We start from the raw sequence: 22603 nt of genomic DNA, 5'->3' as shown, positions 1-22603 counted from the left end.
TATAATGAATGAGATGGCAGATGTGTGCATGCCACGTGTGGCACAGAGGTCACACTGCACAAGCTTGCTGGGCCTGCTGTCAGGGGCCCCGTGGAAAGGGGGATGGTCGGCTGTGACCCCCCAGTATCCCGGTGGCAGACATGGCTGGAGAGGAGCAGGAGGCGAGTGCAGGGCCTGTGTGGCCATGGGCAGACTGCAGGAAACTAGGTGAGTGGGAGCTGCGCGGCTGCCCGTCATCGTCCTCTGCGAAGTCACATCTACTTTAAGGACTCGCCACTGATTGAGCCAGGCCCACCACATTAGTAGGGCAGTGTCCCGTACCTTGAGAGCCGATTATGGGCCTTCTCCGTCCACACCTACAGATACCTTCCAGACAACACCTAGATTAGGCTTGGATTGAATAGCTGTGGCCTCTCTTGTCACACTCTTCGCTCTTATGTATGTGGAATGAGCTGAGTGATGTCTGGTGTGACAGATGGGTTTTCATTTCAGTGCTAACTTTGGCCTGTGGGTGGGATCCCTGCAGGGTGTCTGAATCTGTACCGAGCAAGAAGTGCCACCCTCCCTTTGGGAGGCCACCCTGCCTTCCGTGGCAGGTGCCCCTTACAGCTGTGGGTTTTGAGAGGCTCAGGTGACAAGGAGTGATGAGTTTGGAAAAAGCCAGCATGCTGACTTTAGTGAGCAAAATGGTCCGCTACTTGCTAAGAACTTCTTGGTGTCCTGTGCAAGCCCAGCAATGAGAGCCTACTTCTCACTGTCGCCTCTGTGTCGTGTCTGCCAGCACCTCTGCCTTGACTCCCACACTGGAAACTACAGAACAGTGGAAGTGGGAACCATGGCTGACATCTCAGACATGGATTCCTCTCCTTGCTGAGGTATTTGGGTAAAATGTGTGGCCAGAAGGTGGCAGTCTAGTAACAGGGCACCAGTGTTTACCCTGAGTGAGTATCTAGAACTTTCCAGAGACCTCTATAGGAATGTGTAGTGTGGACGGTTGAGGACTGGGGAGCAGAAGCATCTCATGGGACTGGGAATCACAGGTGGGCAGTTTCCCCCTTAGGGAAGAGCACTTGCAAATTGCTGTTTTTGTGCTTAGCACCTTTTTAAAAACATTTTTCCAATTTTAGAATAGTTCCAGTCTTGCAGAAAAAGTGAGGATAGTTCAGAGTTCCCATGTCTCCCACACACACCTGCCATTAGTGCCGCTCACTGTTGTAACCAACGAACTCACGTGGATATATTGGTATTCTCGTAAGTTCAGATTTTATCCCAATTTCCTGACATTTTACTGTTCCGGGATCCAATATTAAAATTCAGAGTCATGTCTCCTTGGGCCCTTGTTGACTGTGACAGTTGTTCAGACTCTCCTTGTTTTGGTAGCCTTGATGGTTTTAGGAGCAGTGGTCAGGCTTTGTAGCATATTCCCAGGTTATCTTGTGGTCCCTGGGGTGACACGGGCGGGAGGAAGCCCCCATAACTTGTCTCTTCATCAGAGCAGGTTCCGAGCCTGGCACTGCTAAGGGTTTTGGTGCTGATTTTTGTCTTTGTTGTTTGCTGACTGTTACCTTCAGAGAGAGGCCTTCCCTGACCGCCCAGTTTAAGGGGCCTCTGTCACCCGCTCACTCACCCCATGGGAATCTTGTGTCACAGTTGTCCTCGGTGCCTCCCCAACAGCCTAGCCAGGACCCCTCAGTGGCTCCTCCTTCCTGAAAAGTGAAGTCGTCTATAAATTCCCTTGTAGTTTGAACAATGTGTGCTTGTTTTGGTTAACTGAGATAATTAATGACTTTAGAGGCAAAAACCATCTTATACTGAACCAAATTAATTTTTCTCAGAAGATATTTCAAAACCTTGAGATAACTGAGTCAGCAACACTGTCTCAACACGGAGCACTGGGGTGGGCAAAGCCCTGTGCTCAGCAGGCTCCCACTGAACCCATAGCTCGTTGTGGAAAACACCCCGACTTAGTGTTTTCCAGGAAGACGTATCCTCTATTTTGGCTTTCTGGTTGTTTAATACCCCTTTGTTAAATGTTCAGAAAGAGTATGTCTCTCTCTGCAATACTCATATAGATGGAGGTGTTGAAATGGACACCTGAGCACAGTGCTGGGCACCAGTAGGCGTGGACAGTCGCTGCTCTCAGAAGCTAGTCGGGGAGACCCCAGTTTGAGAGATGCTGAAAAAATAAACAGCAATGCAGTACCAGGCAGGTTCATATCAAAATTATGAAAACGGAATGATAGCAGGATTACTGCCGATGGAAGGGCCGAGTGGAGGACGTTCACCAGACTTGGCGCTGGGTACATCCCTCTGCATGACGCAGGGCAGATGGCTGGAGGCCAGTGTGCCTGGGACAGGAGCCAGTGTGCTGGGGATGGGGTGCCGGGGAGGAGGAACAGGAGCCCGTGGGTTCAGGGAGCGGACTGAGGAAGGGTGCAGGCTGAGCGAGGTGCTTCCTCAGCCCTTAGGCCGGGGCAACCGCTGTTCACATAGGCAAATAAAGTGCACAGCCATTGCGTCAGCATGGATAACGCTGCTTCCACGTCACGGCCTCAGCTGGCCTCTCCCTTAGGCTAATAATAACTGGTGGGACACACCCTCTGTTCTGCAGTGATAGCTTCCGGCCCAACTCTGACGGTGCTCTGCAGTTCACTGACTTTAGAGAAGGGCTTTTCATTACGTAACATCCCAGTGGGTGACACGGACCGAGAGACGCTGAGCTGCACTCCGTGGAAAGTTCCGTGCTGGTTAACAAGCCCCAGGATATTGGAGTAGGTGGGGCTTTAGCAAGTCTAGAACACACATTGTGAAATTAGGGGGTTGCAACCAGCTTTTTCATAAAGAATGGAATCGAACTGCAATCTGAGTGCATGGGGTACAGGGTATGTCTTGTCTAGTGAGACTTGCTGACTACAAGGTGCAGCTGCTCTGTAAGATGCGTCTCACAGTGCCGCAGTTAGAGACGGGCCTGGGGGAGGGGTCACAGGTCTGGGGCCCCGGGGTCTTGCCTCCAGCAGCCTTGCTCCACTGACTGGTTCCTGAGCTTACTTCATCTGTCCCAGGCCCTTTTCCCCTCAGGACTCCTAGAAACCTGCTTTCTGTCCTCATCCCAGGCAGCATTTATCCTGGCCAAAGCCAGGCACTCTCAGGGTTTGTAAGAGTTACTTTAAGACATAGAATAGAGGGGATGTTAGTATGTGTGTGTGTGTGTGTGTGTGTGTGTGTGTGTGTGTGTGTGTTCGGGATGGCTGGCCTCTCCTGGCTTGCACAGTCTGCGTGTCGCGGAGGCTGAGGCGACCCACTGGGCTCTGGCCTGTCAGGCCCAGTGAGAGCTTTCCCCCAGCAGATTTCCTTCTCTTCTCCTTTCCTGAGCGGGCACTTATCAGCTGCTCCAGGCGGCTCTGACAGTAGGTGGTTCTGCTCACCACCACTAGGGTCCTGGGAAGGATGTGGGTGTCACCTGTCGGCCCCTGGCGCCCCCCCATTCTGCTAGAGCAGAGAAGCCTGCTCAGAGGAGCTGGTGCTGATTCCCAGACCAGTGTGCATTTTGCCATCTGCTCTTCTCTCCAGCTTCCTACCGTGTTTCTCCGAAAATAAGACCTAATCGGAAAACAAGCCCTAGCATGATTTTTCAGGATGGCATCCCCTGAACATAAGCCCTAATGCGTCTTTTGGAGCAAAAATTAATATAAGACCTGGTCTTATTTTCGGGGAAACACGGTAATAAATAAATGTGCTGCATACCTGAGGTGGTCTGTGTAATGGAGAAGAGCCAGCAGCAGACTAATCAACACCCTTATCTGGGCCCTGCCGTGCTAGGGTGCAGGTGGAGCCAGCTCTTTAAATAAAGGACAGGTGGCCCGCCAGAGGAGGGGCCGTGAGCCACCTGATTAGCACAGTCTCTATCCAGCCTGCCCTTCTGCTCTTCGGGGAGCGTGGTCAGGCACAGGTGCTATCCAGGCAGAAACCCCATGCTCAGCAGTGCTTGGCCCTGCAGCTTTCAGACTTACCACATGTCGTGGCTCCACAATCACATTTGCGTGGCCGGGCAGCTGGCCATCCTGTGTTCCCCAGACCATGGGATTCATGAGGGTTCAACAAGTACCGTGTGAAACAACAAACCTATAGCTTTTTCTCAAAAAGAAAGTGGCGATGACTGGATGGGAGCCTTTCTTCTGAGAGCGGCTTATAGAAGCAGACCCCAGATATTTGCAGTGTTGTACTCGGATTGGTGCGGGGTTAGGAAGCCGCCCTGGACTAGGGTGGAGGGTGAGGTGTTGGCAGGCCCCCCGGCCACTCAGCTTAGCAGAGGCTCGGGGCAGGGGCCAGCATGCGCAGAGGCTGCAGACCTGCAGACTGAGAGAAGCCTGTGAGATCACTTTGTCGGCCCAGAGAGCTAGGATGGTCTTTGTAAAGTGTTCTTGTGTGGTGCACCTTCTGGAACATGTCATTGCTGTTTGACTTTCATTTCAGCATCCAGGCTGATGGACTGTGCCAGGCTCCAGGAGCCCTCAGGGAGCCAGGAAGGCGGGCCGCTTCAGCTGCAGATGAGTGAGCCACTCATTTCCCAGGGGGACACCCAGGAACTGAGACAGGTAACATGCATTTGGGGGTTTCGTCCTCCCTGCAGGTGACTCCTTTCGCTTTCCTGCCTGTAAACAACTCTCCCTGGCTTGTGCTTACCCTCATCCGCAGGAAGCTGCTGGCACACCCTCCGGGTTTGCTCTGCTCCCTGCAGCGGGAGAACAGGGGAAAAAGGCAGTGCCCATCCCACGTCCTTGTGCCGTGTGCACACAGACATGCACAGCCTTCCTGGGCTTCTACCCCTTGTACGTGTTTGTGTGCACACATGTGGCCTGTGTGTGTGCAGACATACGTACATACATGTGGACTGTGTACGTGTGTGCTGTGAGTCTACACCTGTGTGTACGTGTAAGCTGTGCATGTGCTCCGAGTCTGTGAACATGTGCTATGCCTGTACTGAGTGGACATGCGTGTACATGTGTGTTGTGTGTTGTGAGTCTGTAATATACATGTGTGTACTGTATGTGTGCTCCACATGAAGGCGCTTGCCCTGTCATCTCTCTCTCAAGTCGTCAGTTGGATTCTGAGGAGGCTTGCCACTTTGTGTCCAGGAAGTTGAAATTTAAACAATATTTTATAGAAATACTTTTAACTTGTCTTCCTGTGTTATTCCTGGACTATACAATGGCTTTTTCTTTTTCCTTTTTTAATAATTTTAAAGCAAATACATAGACATTATCTCATTCATATTTTAGTGTGTAGCTTTAAAAGATAAGAACCACTTTTAAAAACCAACATCATACCATACTCACCTTAAAAAGTAAAAAGTAACTCCCTGCTGTCCTCAGACGTCTGTCCCGGGGGTGGGTGCTCAGCTCTGCCCACCGCCGCCCCACCTAGGGAAGCGCACCACGCACGCAGCGGGCGTTCAGCAGCACCTTGGTGGCGCATGGCTTCCCTCCGTCAGCTTCTCTTCCCTTTGCAGTTTATTAGTTGAAATCGAGATTTTGCTATTTTCATCTTCCTGACTTGATTTCCCCAAGAGTGAGCACATGCACTCTGCCCCTGTACCCTGTAGGTCAGTTCGTACCTCTAAGGCACCATCAGGCCCAACTCTGCTTTGGAGAGCCTGGCTCCCTGGTGCCCTGCACATCCATGAGCATCACCTGTGAGCCTGTTTTCTGTGTCTGCCTCGGCGGACTCCTTAAGCACAGCCCTTTCCTTTTGGGGAAAAAGAGTGCTCATCTTTCCTGTGGGGTATTTTAAATGTACATAATTTGTCACTTTTTCCTCCTGGTCTAAATTAGTCACTTTTGGTAATGACAGAAACACTTTCTAGCTGCAGCTAGCAAATGCGGCAGGTTCCTAATTGCCTCCAGAACATGAGGATCTTGTCTGCTTTGGGGCTTGAGAACCCCTTTCCTATAAAGGCTAATGTACCCATGCTCCTGAGAGTGAGACATGCTTTTCTGGGCCCCATGGCTATGCTGAGGCTGAGGCAGGAACACGGCTTTGTGATGGGAAATGTAGGGATTTTATCTGTTCATTCTGGAGGTGACCATGCCCTCTGAGGGCCCTTCCCCTAAAAGCCGTTGAGGAGATGGGAGACGTCAGGCTGTGTGCGCCCGACACCGACATCCTTCTCTTGAGAGCGGGTGTCAGGTCCTGAGTATCATCAGCGAATCTCAGCCTGTAGTGTCCATGCTGGGCACAGCAGCCACTAAGAGTCAGGACTCTGGCTTCGGGGATAGAGAAGTGGTGACCCACATGGTGAGCTGGAGAACCGCTGCAGGAGGGGCCTGGCTCCCTACCAGTGCCCGCCTCACCCTCCCTAGCTTCACAAGAGATGCTCTTTCTGAGGTCAATCGCATGTTTCCTGTTTAATGAAGAAATCTTACTGTGCAGTGAAGCTCAAGCTTGTGTAGGAAAGGGTTAAATTTCTGGGAAGAACAAAATATAAGCGCACTCCCAATTCAGCTGTGGTTTCTGTTGCAGATGCTATTAAAGTCATTATGTGGAAATGGGTCTTGGTGACTTAAACTGCAGTTGGTGCTGAGAGAAGATGCGCCTGATGACCCCAGGATCCCGTGCTGCTCACCGCATGTGCGTGTGTCCGGCTCCTGGTGCGTGCGGCTCCCCGGGCGTGCAGTATGGGGCATGCAGCGGGCGTGCGTGCGTGCGGCCCCAGGCGCGGGCCCACGCCTGCCCTCGGGCTGTAGCTGGCGGCAGGTCTACATAACTGCGGTAGGGCAGGCTATGGGGGCCGGACAGCACCGGCTTTACTAGGATGGGCTTGGCAGAGCGCCCTGACTAGCTTTTAATGTGGGATGGGCCTACTTTCCTGCCTCCCTCGGAACTGCAGCTCTTTGTTACCAAGGCTGTGGCTGTCACAGACTTGACACAGCTTTTGGAGATGACAAAACAAAGCGGCATTTGGCTTTTCCCTGAGGGCATCTGGATTCTGTGGACATTTTCTTTAGAACTTCTGAACCCCCACTTCTCTGCCTTATCCTGTGTTCGGTTTGTCTTCATCCTGCCTCCCTCTTTCACAAAAAAGGAGGCAGCTAAGAGCTGGCGTGGGTCTGTCTGGTGTGGGGGTTAGCACCGGCAGGTGCGGGGCTGGCTCCTACCCAAGAGGGTTGCAGGTCGATGGTGGGTTTGCCCTGGAGTGGCCGATCTGGGGAACAGCAGCAACAGGACACCTGAGCTGACGCCTTGTCATTCCCGGTAAAGAGGGTGCGGTATGGATTCATAAGATATTTTTAGATCATAGTGTTGTGCGGGGCGGCCTGCGGGGCCTCTGCTTCCGCTCCCCACATAAGAACACAGGACATGGTGAGGCCAAAAAGGAACACCCACGGAGCCACAGGTAGGGGAGTCATACCACTATAGTCTTACTAGAGGCTGGATTCACACGACATGCGACCTGCCGTCCGCTTTGCTGCCAACCGACCGACTCGACTCCCCTGGACTCCCTTCCCCAGCGCAGTCGCAGCAGTTATATTACTAGCCAGTGGCTCAAGGGTTACAGCTGATGGCCAACTAGCCGCAGCTGATGGCCATCTACTACCCGAGCCAGCACCTTTCCACGTGAGTCCGAGAGCCTGGAAACTGCTCTCTGGGGCTGTCCCCACACTCCACCCCTACAGAGTCTCGCCTCACAATCTACGTGACAAGCATCTTCCGTGAGGGCCCCTGTGCGAGGAACCTGGAGGTGAATGCAATATCCTGGGCACAGCCAGGGTTTCTCAGGGCACCACCAGTCCTTCTGGGCACAGCCAGACTTCCTGGACTTCTTAGGGTAGCACCAATCTCCTCCTGTCTTCCTGACAGGCGGTACTGTCGCACTGTAACCACTCACCAGGGCTGTGGCAACACTTGAGGAGGGTGGTGAGCATGCCCGCGTGTTACCGCTTTCACCACCCGGATCCGGAGACGGAACTCTCCTACCGACGTCTGTAAGCTGAGGCCATGTAGCACGTCCACCCATAGAATATACTCCGGAACGCGGGAGACATAAACCTTGTAGGTACGAGGGGGAAGCCTTCCTATACCCAGTGGTAAGGAAACGGCTTTCACAGTCACAGTTTTTCCCCCGTAGCCATCAATGCAGACTGCTGGTCCGGGGAACAGTTCTGGGTTCCCATAAACAAAACTGCAGTCTGCACCAGTGTCACCTAGGGCCAAAACCCTCTGCACATTAGAAGGGGACCAATGTATGGACAGTTCCACGTGGGGCCTCCAGTCCCTGCTCATCCCCTCTGATCAGGTACCTTGGCCCCACCCTTAAGCTGAAAGGAGTCCTGGAGGGACATGGGTTGCGCTTTCCCAGACTTCCCCTTTAGGCTTCTCCGGAATTGCTGTTCCGGACGCAACTGTTTCCAAAGTTCCAGCAGGAGTGCATTGGGTTGTCAGTCTATTTTCTTTCTATCGACCCCTGCTGCCACGAGATCACGCCACATCTGTGTGCGTGTTACTCTCTGAGGCCCACGACCTCGCCCCTTTGCTTTTGATTTGGGCTTCCAGGTCTCAACTGTGCGGACCTCCTGTCTTAACTTCCTTCGCCTCCGGCTTTCAACATCCCCTAGGGTGGCCATGGCAGTTGTAACTTCATGGATCCATCGCCCCACATAGGGTGTAAGAATAGCAACCAAGGATCCAAAAGCACTCGCAGGTGCAGTATCCAAAACCAGATCTCTCATGCTGGCTGTAAAAAGCTCGTCATCTGGCCCCCACATATTAGGATTGAAAATAGCAACTCTCATAACCTATTTCACGGATGATTTGAGTAAGTTCCATATATGACTGCCATTGACTCACAGTGTCTGGCAGTTCGCCAGCCTGTCCCCATACTGTGCGTACCGCAGCAGTGAGCCACTACATTAGAGAATGGTTGCCCTGGTCGTGGGCCAACCTATGGCAGTTCTGTAACCTTTGTCACAGGGACATATGCACTGTCACCAAGGCTAGCTTTTCCATCTTGCCTGGGGAGCAGACAATGTCTGCTCTCTCATCCCATAAACGTAACAGCCAAGCTGAGACTCACTCTCCAGGGCGCTGTCTGTACCACCTTCCCAGCTCCTGCAACTCAGTGGGAGTGTAAGGGGTGTAGGTCGTGAACTCAGTCACAGCTGGGTTGCCGGCAGCAACGCCCCTGGGGCCCAAAGGTTGCTCATGTTTTACCCTTTGCTTCAAGATTGGCAGGGCTTGGGGGTTGGGAGCTACATTGTCTCCACTTGCTTCCTCCGCCTCTGCCTCAGAGTCTCCACTGTGGGGCCCCTGTTCTAACAGGCAGACCCAGGCTTCCAGCGCTTCCAACCGGGACCCCTGGTCAGGCACCCAGGCCATTTCATTAAGCCCATTTTCCGTGTTGAGACTCAAGGCCATGAGGAACATCCAGCCCACACTGCCCGCTGTAGCCTTCTCCTCCTCCGACAACCACTCAGCCAAAACCTGTAGGGCCCTCTCCACGCTGGCCGGAGAGCCGTCCATGTCCTCCCACCCCTCCTTGGGGGTCCAATTTGGCACCACACACTGTGGGGGCCACACGTCTTCCTGCCCAGGGTCAGACTCCATTCCTACCTGGTCGGAATCTTGCTCACCGTGCCAAGTGTCTGAGTGGGTGGAGGCCTCTGTATAAGATGTCCGCACCCACGGAGCCCAAGGCCGCAGCAGATCACCAAAATGAAGGCAGCGCCGTCCATGGCCAAGAGGGTGGTGTGCCAGCTGGAGGCTTGAGTCTCTCAGGCAGACCGCGCCTCCCGTTTCCGGTGTCACTCCTCATGGGCCTCCCGAACCTGAGCTCTCACACACACAAACCGCTCCACCATGCTTCGGTAGGTTTTGGCCAGCGTCATACTCTGCTTACGAAACTGAGCTTTTATACGTATAAACTGCTCCAGCACATTCCAGAGAGTTTCGGCCCACACCACACCCTGCTCGCTGCGCCATGTGTCGTGCGGGGCGGCCTGCGGGGTCTCTGGTCCCGCTCCCCACACAAGAACGCAGGATATGGTGAGGCCAAAAAGGAACACCCACGGAGCCATAGGTAGGGGAGTCATACCACCACGGTCTCACTGGAGGCTGGGTTCACTGGACGTGCAACCTGCTGTCTGCTTTTCTGCCAACCGACCGCGTCGACTTTCCTCGACTCCCCTTGACTCCCCTCCCTAGCGTAGCCGCAGCAGTTATATTAGTGGCCAATGGCTCAAGGGCTACATCTGATGGCCAACTAGCCACAGCTGATGGCCATCTACTACCCGAGCCAGCACCTTTCCACATGAGGCCGAGAGCCTGGAAACTGCTCTCTGGGGCTCTGTCCCCACACATAGTTTTGAACTTTGTTATTGTTTATATTAGGGCTTTTAGTCTGCCTGCTGTATCTGATGTCTTTATAAATAATAAACACAAAACGCAAAAATTGAAAAAAAAGCTGAGGTCACACATTTCAGTTCAATCACTGGAAAACCTAGACCACTGGTGGGCTGGTATGAGGAGAAGCCTTTAACTGCAAAGGCTGCCCGTCCACACGTGGGGGCTGTGGGTGAGGGTGGAGCTGGGCTCTGCTTGCTGAGCAGAGCCATGTCCTGCTGAGACCCACCAGCAACTCAGGAACGTCCTGAAAAGATTCTAAGGCAGAAAGTCACTGTGGTTCCCTATGTGAAACCATCTTAAGAAATTAATGTCCTTTTCCTTCTTTTTTAGAAATTATACAGTACATTTCACCTTCCGTGACTATGGTCCTGGTCTTTTCCCCCTCTTCTCTGTTTCCTGGTACTGAAACTGGTCCTAATTCATTGGTCTCCTCTCATAGTCACACATACAAAAAAACACACACAAAAAATCAGTCAATTCTTATAGACCTGATCTGTGTAAGCAAATTATATTTAACTAGTGTTCTTCAGCCCCAAATAAATGTCTGAATAGTGAATGATTTATCCCTGGTTTAGTGGTAACTCAGCACATGGTCACACAGTGACAAGCAGGGTATCCGTGGTCCTTGCATCAACTGTGTGGCAGGCCGGGCCACGCTCCAGGACTGATGCATTAGGAAGAGAGGTGATGGGCTGGGGGCCCTCAAAGAAGACGGGCACAGGAGGGCTCGCAGCGCAGCGGCCCTGGATGATCACCTCTCTAGCACAGGCCCATGTTGCTTGTGGCAGTGGTTGGTCAGAGTGGGAGGGCCTGTCCTGGCATGTGGCTGTGTCCCCTAGAGCTAACGGAAGGCTGTGCAGGTGCACGGGACCTCCCTCACACAGAAGCCACAGCTAAACCTGGGCTGCATGGAGGGGGCCTCTGCCCTCTGGTCCAGATGCCCGTGCACGTGAGTCCTGGGGATGCGCTCTGTCCCTTCTCCTGCCCCGGATTCTGGAACATGCCAGCATTGCAGTGAGTGTCTCCTGGAGCAGGCTGTGTGTCTGTTCAGCAGGTGGGACGTGGGGACAGGAAATAGGCTCCGGCATTCTGATGGGAAGGACGACTGTTCTTGGAACATTGTCCTGTCCTCTCAGTCAGCATTTCAGTGACATTCAAGTCTTAAAATCAAGTGTCTGATGATTGTGTTACTAACTGCCTCACTGTGGAACGTTACATATATTATTATATTATAACCATGTTTTTATTGTGGTAAAATGTTTATAATACAAATTTTGCCATTTTAACCATTTTCAGTGTACAGTTCAGTGGCATTAATTACATTCAAAATGTGCAACCATCCCCACCATCCGTTTCCAAAGCTGTTCCATCACCCCAGACAGAAACTCTGAGCCACCTCCCCAGCCTCTGGATCCTCTAATGTCTTGTCTCTGAGTCTGCCCTCTGAGTAGAACCGCATATTGGTGCTACGTGTCTGGTTTTTTTCACTTAGCATGATGCATTTTGTAGCATGAATCGGTACTTCTTTCCTTTTCTGGGGTGAATAATATTCTGTTGTGTGGATGGACCACATTTTGTTTATCCATTTATCTGTTGGTTGACACCGGGTTGCTTCCACCTCTGGCTCTTGTGATTGTGCTGCCATGGACATCCACATGCAGTGTCTGCTGGAGTCGTGCTGTCAGATCTTTGGAGCGTATTTCTAGGAGTAGAATTGTTTGGTCTCAGGGTAATTCTGTGTTTAGCTTTTTGAGGAACTGCCAAACTGTTTGCAGTAGCTGCTGCACCATTTTCTGTTCCACCAGCCGTGTACGAAGATTCCAATTTTTCCGCATCCATGCCAACACTTATTTTCCCTTTTGAAAATTTTCAAATGATTCTAGCCATCCTGGTGGATGTGAAAGACTGTCTCATTGTGGTTTTGACTTGCACAGCCCTGATGACTAATGATTTCCGGGGCTTACTGGCCATTTGTATGTCTTCTTTGGAGAAACGTCTGTTCAGTTCTTTTTCCATGTATTAATTGGTTGTGTGTCTTTTTTCTTTAAGTTGTGCGAGTTCCTTATATAGTCTAGATATTAAACCCTTATCGGATCTATGATTTGCAAATACTTGTACCATTCTTTAGGTTGTCTTTTGACTTTCTTGATAATGTCCTTTGATGCAGATCTGACATGAAGTCCAAATGGTATACTGCAGTTTAGTGCTGGCACCCATTGTTAGTACACACCCACAAGTGAAAGGGCCTGGTTCCCAACAGGACTGCCGCTCCTTGAGACACCAGCTGCATTGCAGTCCCCAGGCCAGCCTGCACTTCTGACTAACTGGCTACAAAGCTGAGGGGTTCCCATGACCCCTCTCAGGTTTGATAGCTCATAAGGGTGCCTCACAGAGCTCCGGATGCGCTCCAGTTATGATGGCAAAGGATGCAGATGAGGAACAGCCAGGTGAAGAGATACATGGGCTGGAGCACACGTTCAGAGCTTGGTGCCGTCCCCTGTGGGACTGGTGTGTCACCCCCCGGCACATCAGTGTGACCACCAGCCAGGCAGCTCCACTGCGCATTGGGCGTCCAGAGTTTATACTGCGGTTCATGAAGAAGCTCTGGGTCTAGTTTTCTGAGTATCTTTATCATGAGAAGATGTTGTCGATGCCTTTTCTGCATCAATTGAGATGATTATGTGGTATTTTTATCCTTGTTCTAGAATTGTGGTTTATTACATCTATTGATTTTCTTACACTGAACCACCTTTGTATTCTGGGATAAAACCCTGTATTTGGCTTGCTAGTATTTTAGTGTGTTGTGTTTTCATTTCTCCTTAAGAATTTTACTAATATTCCTCTTTGACCCATTGGTTGAGTGTGTTAATTTATATGTATTGGTGAATTTTATAGTTTTCCAGATTGCCAGTTTCATTCCACTGTGGCCAGAGAAGGTACTTTCTATTACCTCTAAGTCTTTTTTGCGCCTGAGGCTTGTTTTGTGGCCTGCCATGTGGTCTGTCTGGAGATGTTCTGTGTGCACCTGAGAGGGGTGCGTGTTCTGCTGAGCTGGTCGGAGTGTTCTGTATACATCTGTTAGGTCCAGTTGGCATGTAGCGTTGTTCAAGTCCTCTGTTTCCTTATTGCTCTTCTGTCTGGATGTCTTACCCATTACTGACACCATTTTATTAACTTTTGTAAAAAGCAGGTATTAGGTGGTTAGGGGTTCAGGCTAGGAAGTCAGTTTTTGTGGTTTTAAGTGTGGAACTGGACTGAATGCATGAGCCAGTGTTGGGAGGCTGCTTGGTTGTGTGGCCTCAGCGATATGTCTGTCGTCCTGTCTGTAGCATGAGGGCTGGGGACTGGTTATTGGAATTTGGCTTTTGGTGGCCAGTGAGTGCCTTTGCCTCATTAGCTGTGTGGCCTTCAGCAAGCTGCGGTTCCCCAGTGTTTCTGTCGAGCGTTCCACAGGACAGGGTCCCTCCTCGAGGTTTGCATAGGGATGAGGTGAGGAGGAGGCCTAAACTTTGGGGCAGAGTTATGGCATATCGTTTAGTGAGCTGTAGACAAACGTGCCGGTGAGGCTTCGACTGGATGTGACCCTCTCAACTCTGAAGAGCCACAAACTTAATGCGTTTTCCCATTTTGTTTCATACTCTGAGAATTGTCCCACTGAGGGACTTGCACAGGTAGGAGGGATCTCCAGTTACTCGAGTGTCTCACTTAGTGGGCATTCTTTGGCTCTCCTAAAATCCTGGGTCTCTTCATGGGGAGCTGCTTAGGGTCCTCTGGTTCTGGGAGGTGCTCACTTGTGCTTTCGCTGTCTGGACCATTGGTAAGTGAGGGCCGACTGGCCCTTGCTGTGTGGACTCGGCCCTGGTGTGTCAGGCGGGTTTGTGCTCAGCTCCTCTGCCCTGTGCACTGAGGGGGATGTGAGGAGGGGAGTGCACAGGGCCCCCTAGAAGAGAACCCTGTGCCGGGCCTCAGGAATGCAGCAGAGGGGACTGGGAAAAGGGGGGACGACGCGGGGGTGGTCTGTGAGTGCTGAATGTGACAGATTGTAGCCTAGAATGTTCTTTACAGCCTCCAGAGCTTTGGCTGTGCTGGAAGCCAATTTTTCCCTCTTTACCTTCTCTGTAGCATATTAATGGCCCCAACTGGTAGAACTATTTGGAGTTGCAGACAGCTTGATTTATCCCAGCTCTGTTCTTAAATGGTTGCTAATTTCTCACTGCAAGAAAATTCACAGTTTTGCAGTGAGTCAGCTTAATAACGAGATGAGGGCAGACAGTCCAGCTAATATTAAACTCACTCGAGGTGCTTAACATTAATATAGTAGTACTCTGAAACCTGGATCTTTATCATGAGGTGGAGTGAAACATTTTCTTTTTTTTCTGACTGTAAGTTGAGACAACAGTTAGAATTTTATAAACGTTTTGGAAACATCAAGGCCGGTACTTCTGTGTCCCGTGTCCCTCCTTTTCCGCAGTGACAGACGTTTCAGGGCCCCCTTGAAGATACAGCTCACAGCAGAGCTTGGGGTCCCGATGGCTCAGGTGAGACACAAATGCTTAAAACATGTCTGTTTTGGTAAGTGGACCTACTCTGCTGGATGAGCTATTTTTCCATAATTTATTTCCTGTTTTTCTAAACAATATGAAAGGGGTTGGAAGGCTAAAATGTCCGTTCTTATGTTGACCCAGACAGCGCCGATGCCCCTGTCCTGGGGTCTGTGGTGTTGGGGGCTGGAGGACAGGGTCCTCCCTTCCAGAGAGGACAGCAATGTCTGCTCTGTCCTGGGGGCCACGTGCTGCCTCCCACTTCCTGCCTGAGTTCTGTTGGCTGCTCCCTTCCTGTCACTGATGCTGGCGAGTGGGCCCAGCACCTGCCTGTGGGACCAAGCCTCCGGTGCTGGCTCCGTGGGGTGCCTGTGACCCTCTGAGCTGAAGAGCACCAAATATTCCCGTGTTTCCTCATGGTCCTGTGCCCAGGTGACACCGGCACATGTGCTTTCGTGTCTTCTGTGCTGAGTGCACTGTCTAGTTCTTTGCAGTTTATAAAAGTTAGTTTCTTGTAAAGTTCAATGCACTTTTAATCAGGTAATTTCTAAGTAGGTACAAATGGGGCTGTTGAGAACGCTCCTAGGTTTGTTTATCAGTGTAGCAGGGACTCGGAGAAGAGCCTACTTGGAGCCTGCTCTTTGACTCGGAGCCCAGTGAGGGCTCATCTGAGAAGCCAGTTGATATTTCAGAGGCTGGCAGCGTCATCTGTTGATGACTAGACAGCTTGTCATGCTAGGCCACAGAAGTAACAACTGTTTTTAAGGTTTGGCCAGACTTCATATTCTCCATTCTTTCCATTCCATGTTATATGGAATGCACACGATGCCATTTAATTACTTCAATCCCTTTCTTAAAGGAAAAAGACACAGTATTAGTGATCTGAAGGTTTGCTCAGTGATTGTGTCTGCATACTTAATAGCTGTGAAGATCTCTCTTGTATTTTTGCAGGATTAATGTCAAGTACACTGTTGGCAGACCAGCCCAGGGTCTCAGCAGGCTGCCTGGGGTAGTGAGTGCTGTAGTTCAGGTTATCTTCTTGGACAGACTTTTCCCAAATCAAAAAATTCAGCAGGAACTGGCCCTTGTTTGGACTCTGTATTCAGTGAAATGCTCAACTTCTGTTGGCATGTCAGCTGTTCTTGCTCACAGAATAAGTTGTATGTGCCTATTATTATGTGCTTATTAAACATGGCCTCAGGAATGTAGGTATTCTTGCTTTTACCACTGTTTATTTGTAGACTGGGAAAGAGGGAGTCGATTCACCCTCCTGAGGAAGATGTAGGACATGCAGGGACTGTCACGGAAAGTGGCCCTTCGTGGGAGTGCTGTCACGTGGCCATGTGGTCCTATGCTATGTGGCACAGTAGCCACTAGCTACATGTGGCTACTGAGCACTTGAAAAGTGGCTGGTCCACGTTGAGATGTGCTATAAGTATAACATTCATACAAGCTTGCTAGGACTTCACATAAAAAAAGAATATAAAATATCTTAGTATTTGTTTATATTAATTTCATGTTTAAATGATAATATTTGGGGTTGATTGAGTTAAGTAAAATACATTATTAAAATTAATTACACTTATCATTTTTTCCTTTTTAACTTGTGAGTATTAGAAAATTAACAATCACAAGTGTGGCTCTCCGTACACTGGACATCTTCCCACAGTCTCCAAGGCTCTCTGAGCTGGCACATTCCTGGGTCCCAGCCTCCCTGGGTGTGTGAATGGGCTGCCAATCCCTGGTGGTGGCCTTTTTGCCATTTTTTAAGGGACATTTGCCATTTCTCTCAGTGTCCTGGTGATGGGACCTCTGAGTCATTGCGCCGTGACATCTGTCATCTTTGAGCACCCACCCCAGGAGATACACCCTGGGAGCTGGGGAGCCAGACAAGTCACTCAGCTCCCTCCGCCTGGTGTGTGAAGCAGAGTGAGTGTGAGGATTAACAGAAGAGCAGTTAGGGCACATCACAGGGGCCCTGTGACTCAGCCTCATCCAGGATGACTGGGGGGTGAGGACACACACGAACCTGTACATGCTTTAACCCCACTTTCACTTTCTGTGCACGAATGGGTGTTGGGATGGAAGGAAGCAGAGGGAAGCCACCACCATATCACCAACAGCGCTCATTCAACAGCCCTGGTCTGGATTTGGATTTCGGGGGACTTTCTATAAGTTCTATTTCCTGACCTGCTCTGAAGGGAACAGTTGCTGCCTGCTGAGAACCTGTCTCTTCCGTCAGCGCTGACGATTTACAGTCTGGGGCCTCGTGATCCTGAAAGACAGTTCACCTGGAAATGAACTTGACCACATTTTGACGTGATTGACAACGATATAGAGGGTGCAGAGATGCACCTCAGGGGTCTGTGCAGCCTGGTTACTCGACGCAGGAGAGAGACTTCGGGGGTGTCACATCAGGTGCAGATGTGTGGCAAAGGCCAGTCTTCCAGGGGGTTTTTGTGTCAGCTCCTGGTGGAATGGCCTTATTGTCATACCGAAAATGGGCGTAAGTTAGCAGGAAATATTGGCCAGAGAAAATGGCATGGAAGGGCCTGTCTGACGTGGTGAGCACTGACTTTTATCCTGATGTTTGGGCCTCAGCCGTGTGAGATCATAGGAATGAGAGATGGAAAGACCTCCTGTGTGAGGTCATCCAGCCTGGCCCCCCCAGAGCCGGCTGACCCCACTGCCTACTTTCCAGAGCACCATCCAGCTTTTCAAGTGACTCAACTGATGGAGTTTCCACCAACTCCCAGTGGCACAGAAAGGTGGCAGCTGAGCCTGCTGACTTGGATCACGATTCACGCGTGTTTCCTGACGAAGACCCAGTGATGTTGCCGTGTTTGGAGAAAAATGTGGGATGAGTCCTGCCTCTGCCACCAACCTGTGTGTGTGACCATGCATGGCCGACCTCAGCTCTCTTCACCTCTGTCCCCTCCACAGAGTGGGGGGTGGCACTGGGCCCCTGCGGTCCAAGTGCTCTGAGACTTGGCGCAGCCCTTCACGTAGCACTTTACAGTTTTCACAGCTTGTTCACATTTGTGATCTCATTCGAGCCTCACCGTTCCTGGGGAAGGAGCTGATCTTATTCTCCTCCTGGCAGTCATCCTGCCTTTATCCTGTTTCTTGTTAATCAGACGAAGCTGCTCTCCCAGGCAGTGGGTGGTGGCCAGGTATCAGGCATTCCTTCTGATTCCAAGTGCAGAGCTGCCATCTGACTGCACAGGCATTGTCCTGCCTACTGACACCACATGGTGAGGTCACTGCTCCCCCACGTGGTAGCATTGTCACAGGCCACCTGATGGGACCTGGGGAGATCTCCTCGTGGGGCGAGACATTATCAGTAGATTGGACTTGGGTTTCTTTGGGGTGGTCGCCCAAGCTCTTCACTGCTGACATTCATCCCTGTGTGACAAGGGACTTTGAATGTCTGTAGGTGAGCTGACACCCTGGGAGTGAGTAACAGGATTCCCGGGGCCCTTCGTGATGAATCAGTGCTGCAGTTCCTGCTTCTTGACCTAACCAGGGATCTGAAACGTTCCCTAAAAGAGGTATTAACATTTATTGCAAGTCCTTGGTCATTAAGATTTCTCTTAAAACCATTCCTTTTTGTCAACTTGAGGATATTAAATTTTTCAACCAGGCTCAGTCAGAATGTAGTTAAAGTACATTTCACAATGCAATTAGTCACAGTAGACTTGTCACAAAAGGCTGCTCTTCCTGGTCTATGAAACTATAGGAAGGACGACATGAGTCCCAGGCGTGGGGAGAGGCCGTCCAGCCTGCTTGCTCCCTCTGCTTGGCCGCGCTGCAGCAGCCTCCACCCGCGGGCGCCTGCCAGCCTCCCCTGCGGCGTTGCTGTGGTTTGTGGCATTTCTGTTCACTCCATGTGTCCACACCCCAGTCCCTTCCCCACCTCCTGGAGCCCCAGGCTCTGTGCTTCCTGGTTGGCTCCCCACATTTCTTGTGCCCAGGGTGCCGTACGGTGTGACTTGGGTTATTTGTGCTGTGTTTTGTTCTGCCTTTTGAAATATTTCAAACATACAGACAAGAAAAGGGTTTTGCTTTCCTTCTTAAATAGTGTTTCCGAGCTTCAGTCTTCCACTGGGCACCTGGGTGCAGGCAGGTAATGAAAATCACGAGTGGGCAGGAGCTGGGACTCAGGTCCCAGTGCTGGCCCCAGATGGCGGCTCCTCCTGTGCCAGCTGCCCCACTACTGCGGCCGGAATTCCTCATGGATGTGGTAAGGCATCGGCGACACAGCAAACCATGGGTTGGAACAGCAGGGACTCGTGGTCAGCCTGCCGCCTGTGGCCTGGAGCAGGCTGGTCAGGCGCACCATCTCCCGACAGCCCTCCAGTCAGCGGCCGAGCCTGGACCCAGATGCATGCTGTGGCTCGGCTGCGTCATGAGCGCAGCGTGCATCACCCCTGACTCACGGAATTCCTTAGGTATTGTAAGAATGATGGAGAGAAACACTCTGTTTTTGAGAGTTTTAAGAAAAGGCAGCCCATCCTGTCTTTGTGCTTTTCTCACAGATCCTGAAGAAGCTGAAGGGTCTTGCCTTGGATGCCCAGACCGAGCTGGAGAGACAGGACGAGGCCCTGGATGGCATTGCCACCGCCGTGGACCGGACAACCATAACCATCGACAAGCAGAATCGACGAATGAAGAAATTGACCTAGAAGGACAAGAATGTGTAGAGGTGACTGCTTTTGACGAGAATCCCTTCTCTCAGCATGTTGTCCTCACCCCCTGCTTGCTTCCTTGAGGTGAAGACCACAGGGCATCATTCCCAGGGCCCCAGGAGGTGCACCGCCTCAGGACCAAGGGCTGCTATGAAGGCCGCGGGCAGTCCCCAGCGACGCCAGGCAGGGAGCTGCAGGGGAGCAGCTCCGCCTGCAGACAGCCAGTGCATTCCGTCCCTACCCCACCCCCAGGCCCTCTGGGGCTGCTGGGGAGTCAGGAGCACCCAAGTGCTCAAATGCAGGGCTGAGCCCCACTGAGCTGTCCTTCAGAGGGTGGGCCACACCCAGTGCTCAGTGACCACTTCGCATGGCCCCTCGCAGGTCTCCAGTATGACAAGTAGCTGCATTTGCATCCTTTCCCATTTTTGCTAAGCATAGAAAGAGGGCTTAAGTCTCTATGAGAGAAACCCGCTTATTTCTGACGCTCTGCCTATCTGAGCGGCAGGCCCAGCCTGCATGGGCACAGGCCCTCCCCAGGGACCATGTGTGGCCTGAGCCTGCTCCCAGGGCCACTCTGCTTGTACCCACACCTCTGTTTGTACCATCTCTCTGGTGGATAGGTGGGTTTCTTTTTGGTGCTATTGTAATTTTCTACTAAAGCTAAGAGGCTAGTATACCTTGAGGTCATCATATAAACACCTGAAATATTATTTCACGGCCCAGTTTTTAGCCAAATGTGAAAATAGTACATACTGTACCTGTTTTAAAAAATGTTGCTTTTATGGCCCCATTTCTATCCAGAAACAAAAGAGAAATGCTAGTGTCAGAATAGTTTTTGAGCTTTTGGCGGCCGTAAAGCTTGAGAGATCCGGGCCGACCGAAGACTTAGGATCTCATCGTCCTCCCAGCCCTTCGACCCTCCCCCGAAGGTTCTCAATAAAATGGTTTGATCCCCCCCCCCAAAAAAAGAATAGTTTTTGAAGATACGCATTGCTGCATTTTGCTTGGTTTTAGGTTTCTGAGAAGGCCCCTTGGGAAGACCAGGGGAAAGTGAAGTGGGGGACCCTATTCCCTTCTCACAACAGGCGACCCCCAGACTACTTTGAAATAGTGTCCCCCCCTTAGACCTCAGGGGGTATTACTTTGAGGTGCCTTCCCTCCAGCTGCTGGGAGGGCACCCACATGTCCCACGCTGCCCACTTGCTTTTGGGGTCCTGGGGCGGGGGTTAGGGGTGAGTGCACCGGTGCAGTGTTAGATTTCTGGGCTGCCCTAACGAAGCACCACAAATGGAGGCACGAGCAACAGCAGGGTGCTCTGCAGGTCTGGAGCCACAAGTCCAAGATGAGGGCTCGCAGGGCTGCGCTCCCTCAGCAGACCCAGGGAACGTTCTCTTGCCTCTTCCAGCTGCTTGTGCCCCAGGTGTACCTGGGCTTGTGGCCTATCACCCCTCCTTCATCTCCATCCTCACGTGGCCGGCTCCCCATGTCTGTGTCTCACATCTCCCCTTCTTTTCTCTGTAAGGACCCCTGTCATTGGATTCGGGGCCCGCCTAATCCAGGGTCCTCTCATCTCCTTCCTTACCTTGATGACATGTGCCAGAGACCCCAGTTCCTCATGAGGCAACATTCTGAGGTTCCTAGTGGGAGTGGATTTCGGGTTGCCCAAGGATGCCTGCCTTATCGGAGCTGAGCTGTTTCAAGAAGACATGGGAAGTAACTTCCATGAGGGTCTTCCTGTTTTTTCCTTTCTTTAATTTGGTAAATTAAACTCCTGGTCTCTATGTGTCTTACTTGGTTTGTACATACCAACCTCCATGGTCCTTACTCTGATGCAGGCCTGTGAGCAGTAGCTCCTGGCCCTTCCTGCAGTGAGTGATGGACCTCTTACAGGGGTTCTGGGCCCCATGCATCCCCTCACCTTTTCCCCCTGTGCTCAATGCTGGGGACAGGGCAGGGATTGCACAGCGGATGTGTAAATGTGTCAGCAAGGACAGTTATTGAGAGCTTACACTGCCTGGATGCGGCGGCAGCTGGATTGTGTTCTCATGGAGCTTGAAGTCACACTGGAGGAAAGGCAGGCTGTGCTCAGATGCTTCAGCTTCTCACAGCAGCTCATGAGGAGCATGGTTCTCACCCTTAGCCACACGCTGGGCTCCCCAGGGACTCAGAATACACACACACACACACACACACACCCTCACCTGAGGACTCAGAAAATACAGGGACAGGCATGCACTGACACCCCCCCCCCAGCCCCTCAGTCGAATCTCTGGGGTGTACACGCTCCCCAGTTGTTTCTAACAAGCAGGTGGTGGGGAGCCACAGACCAGGTGACTTTCTGCCACTACACCTGCTCCCTCTCCATGTCCAGGTCCGGAGAGTCCTGAGCAGGGGAATTGAAAACAAACCTGTCCCGTACAGACGGGTGTTGTCGGGAGCCCCACTCAGCCTGCAGTGCCATTTGGGATCTGCTTGTTCTGAAATGGGCACCACCCAACGCCCACGTGGCATCTGGCTGCATACAAGTGGGATGCTGACAGGTCTCTGGAAGCGGGCGCCAGGACTGCCAGCACCTCCTCTGTGAGCGGGCCCTGAGCTCTGCTTTTCGATCACCTGGCGATGCGTAAACTCCAGACATTGTCATGAAGGTGCATGGGACCCAAAAAATACTGTCCCACTGGAGGCTAATCCTACCTTCTCCCTCACACCAATAATTGATAGAGACTATGGTGTGTTTATATGGAGACTTAGAAAGTGTAAAAAAACGCTAGCAAGAATCATATGCTATTTTTTAACTTTGGCCCCACAGTGAACTTTTTACATCTTAAAGCCTTCCAGGAGCAGAAAATCCATCTGCCAAATTGAGTTGGTGACTGGAGTGCAAAGCACAGAAACCTACCTGTTTAAACCAGCTGTTTGTTGCCAGCTGAGACTAAAGGGCCAAGAACCAGATGAAAACAAGAACTCCCACAGTCC

General features: G+C 51.5%; 1 protein-coding gene across 5 annotated transcripts in view; it reads left to right on the top strand.

Moving 5' to 3' along the window:
- Positions 1-21408, top strand: part of SNAP47 (synaptosome associated protein 47) — a 64126-nt gene extending 42718 nt beyond the window's left edge. For 2 of the 5 annotated variants that reach the window (XM_074312169.1, XM_074312168.1), the window contains exons 4-6: positions 4474-4595; positions 19478-19644; positions 21150-21408. In XM_074312169.1, coding sequence (XP_074168270.1) covers positions 4474-4595; positions 19478-19624 — 269 coding nt within the window. In that variant the 3' untranslated portion in view covers positions 19625-19644; positions 21150-21408. Of the gene's footprint in view, positions 1-4473; positions 4596-6519; positions 6648-19477 lie in introns of all 5 variants that reach the window. The other 3 variants (XM_019755039.2, XM_019755040.2, XR_012489482.1) reach the window with 2 other exon arrangements.
- Positions 21409-22603: the final 1195 nt, after the last annotated feature.

The sequence above is a fragment of the Rhinolophus sinicus genome, linkage group LG10 (genome assembly GCF_036562045.2).
Source record: "Rhinolophus sinicus isolate RSC01 linkage group LG10, ASM3656204v1, whole genome shotgun sequence".
In the NCBI taxonomy this organism is placed as follows: Eukaryota; Metazoa; Chordata; class Mammalia; order Chiroptera; family Rhinolophidae; genus Rhinolophus; species Rhinolophus sinicus.
This window is presented reverse-complemented; position numbering and strand designations above follow the sequence as displayed.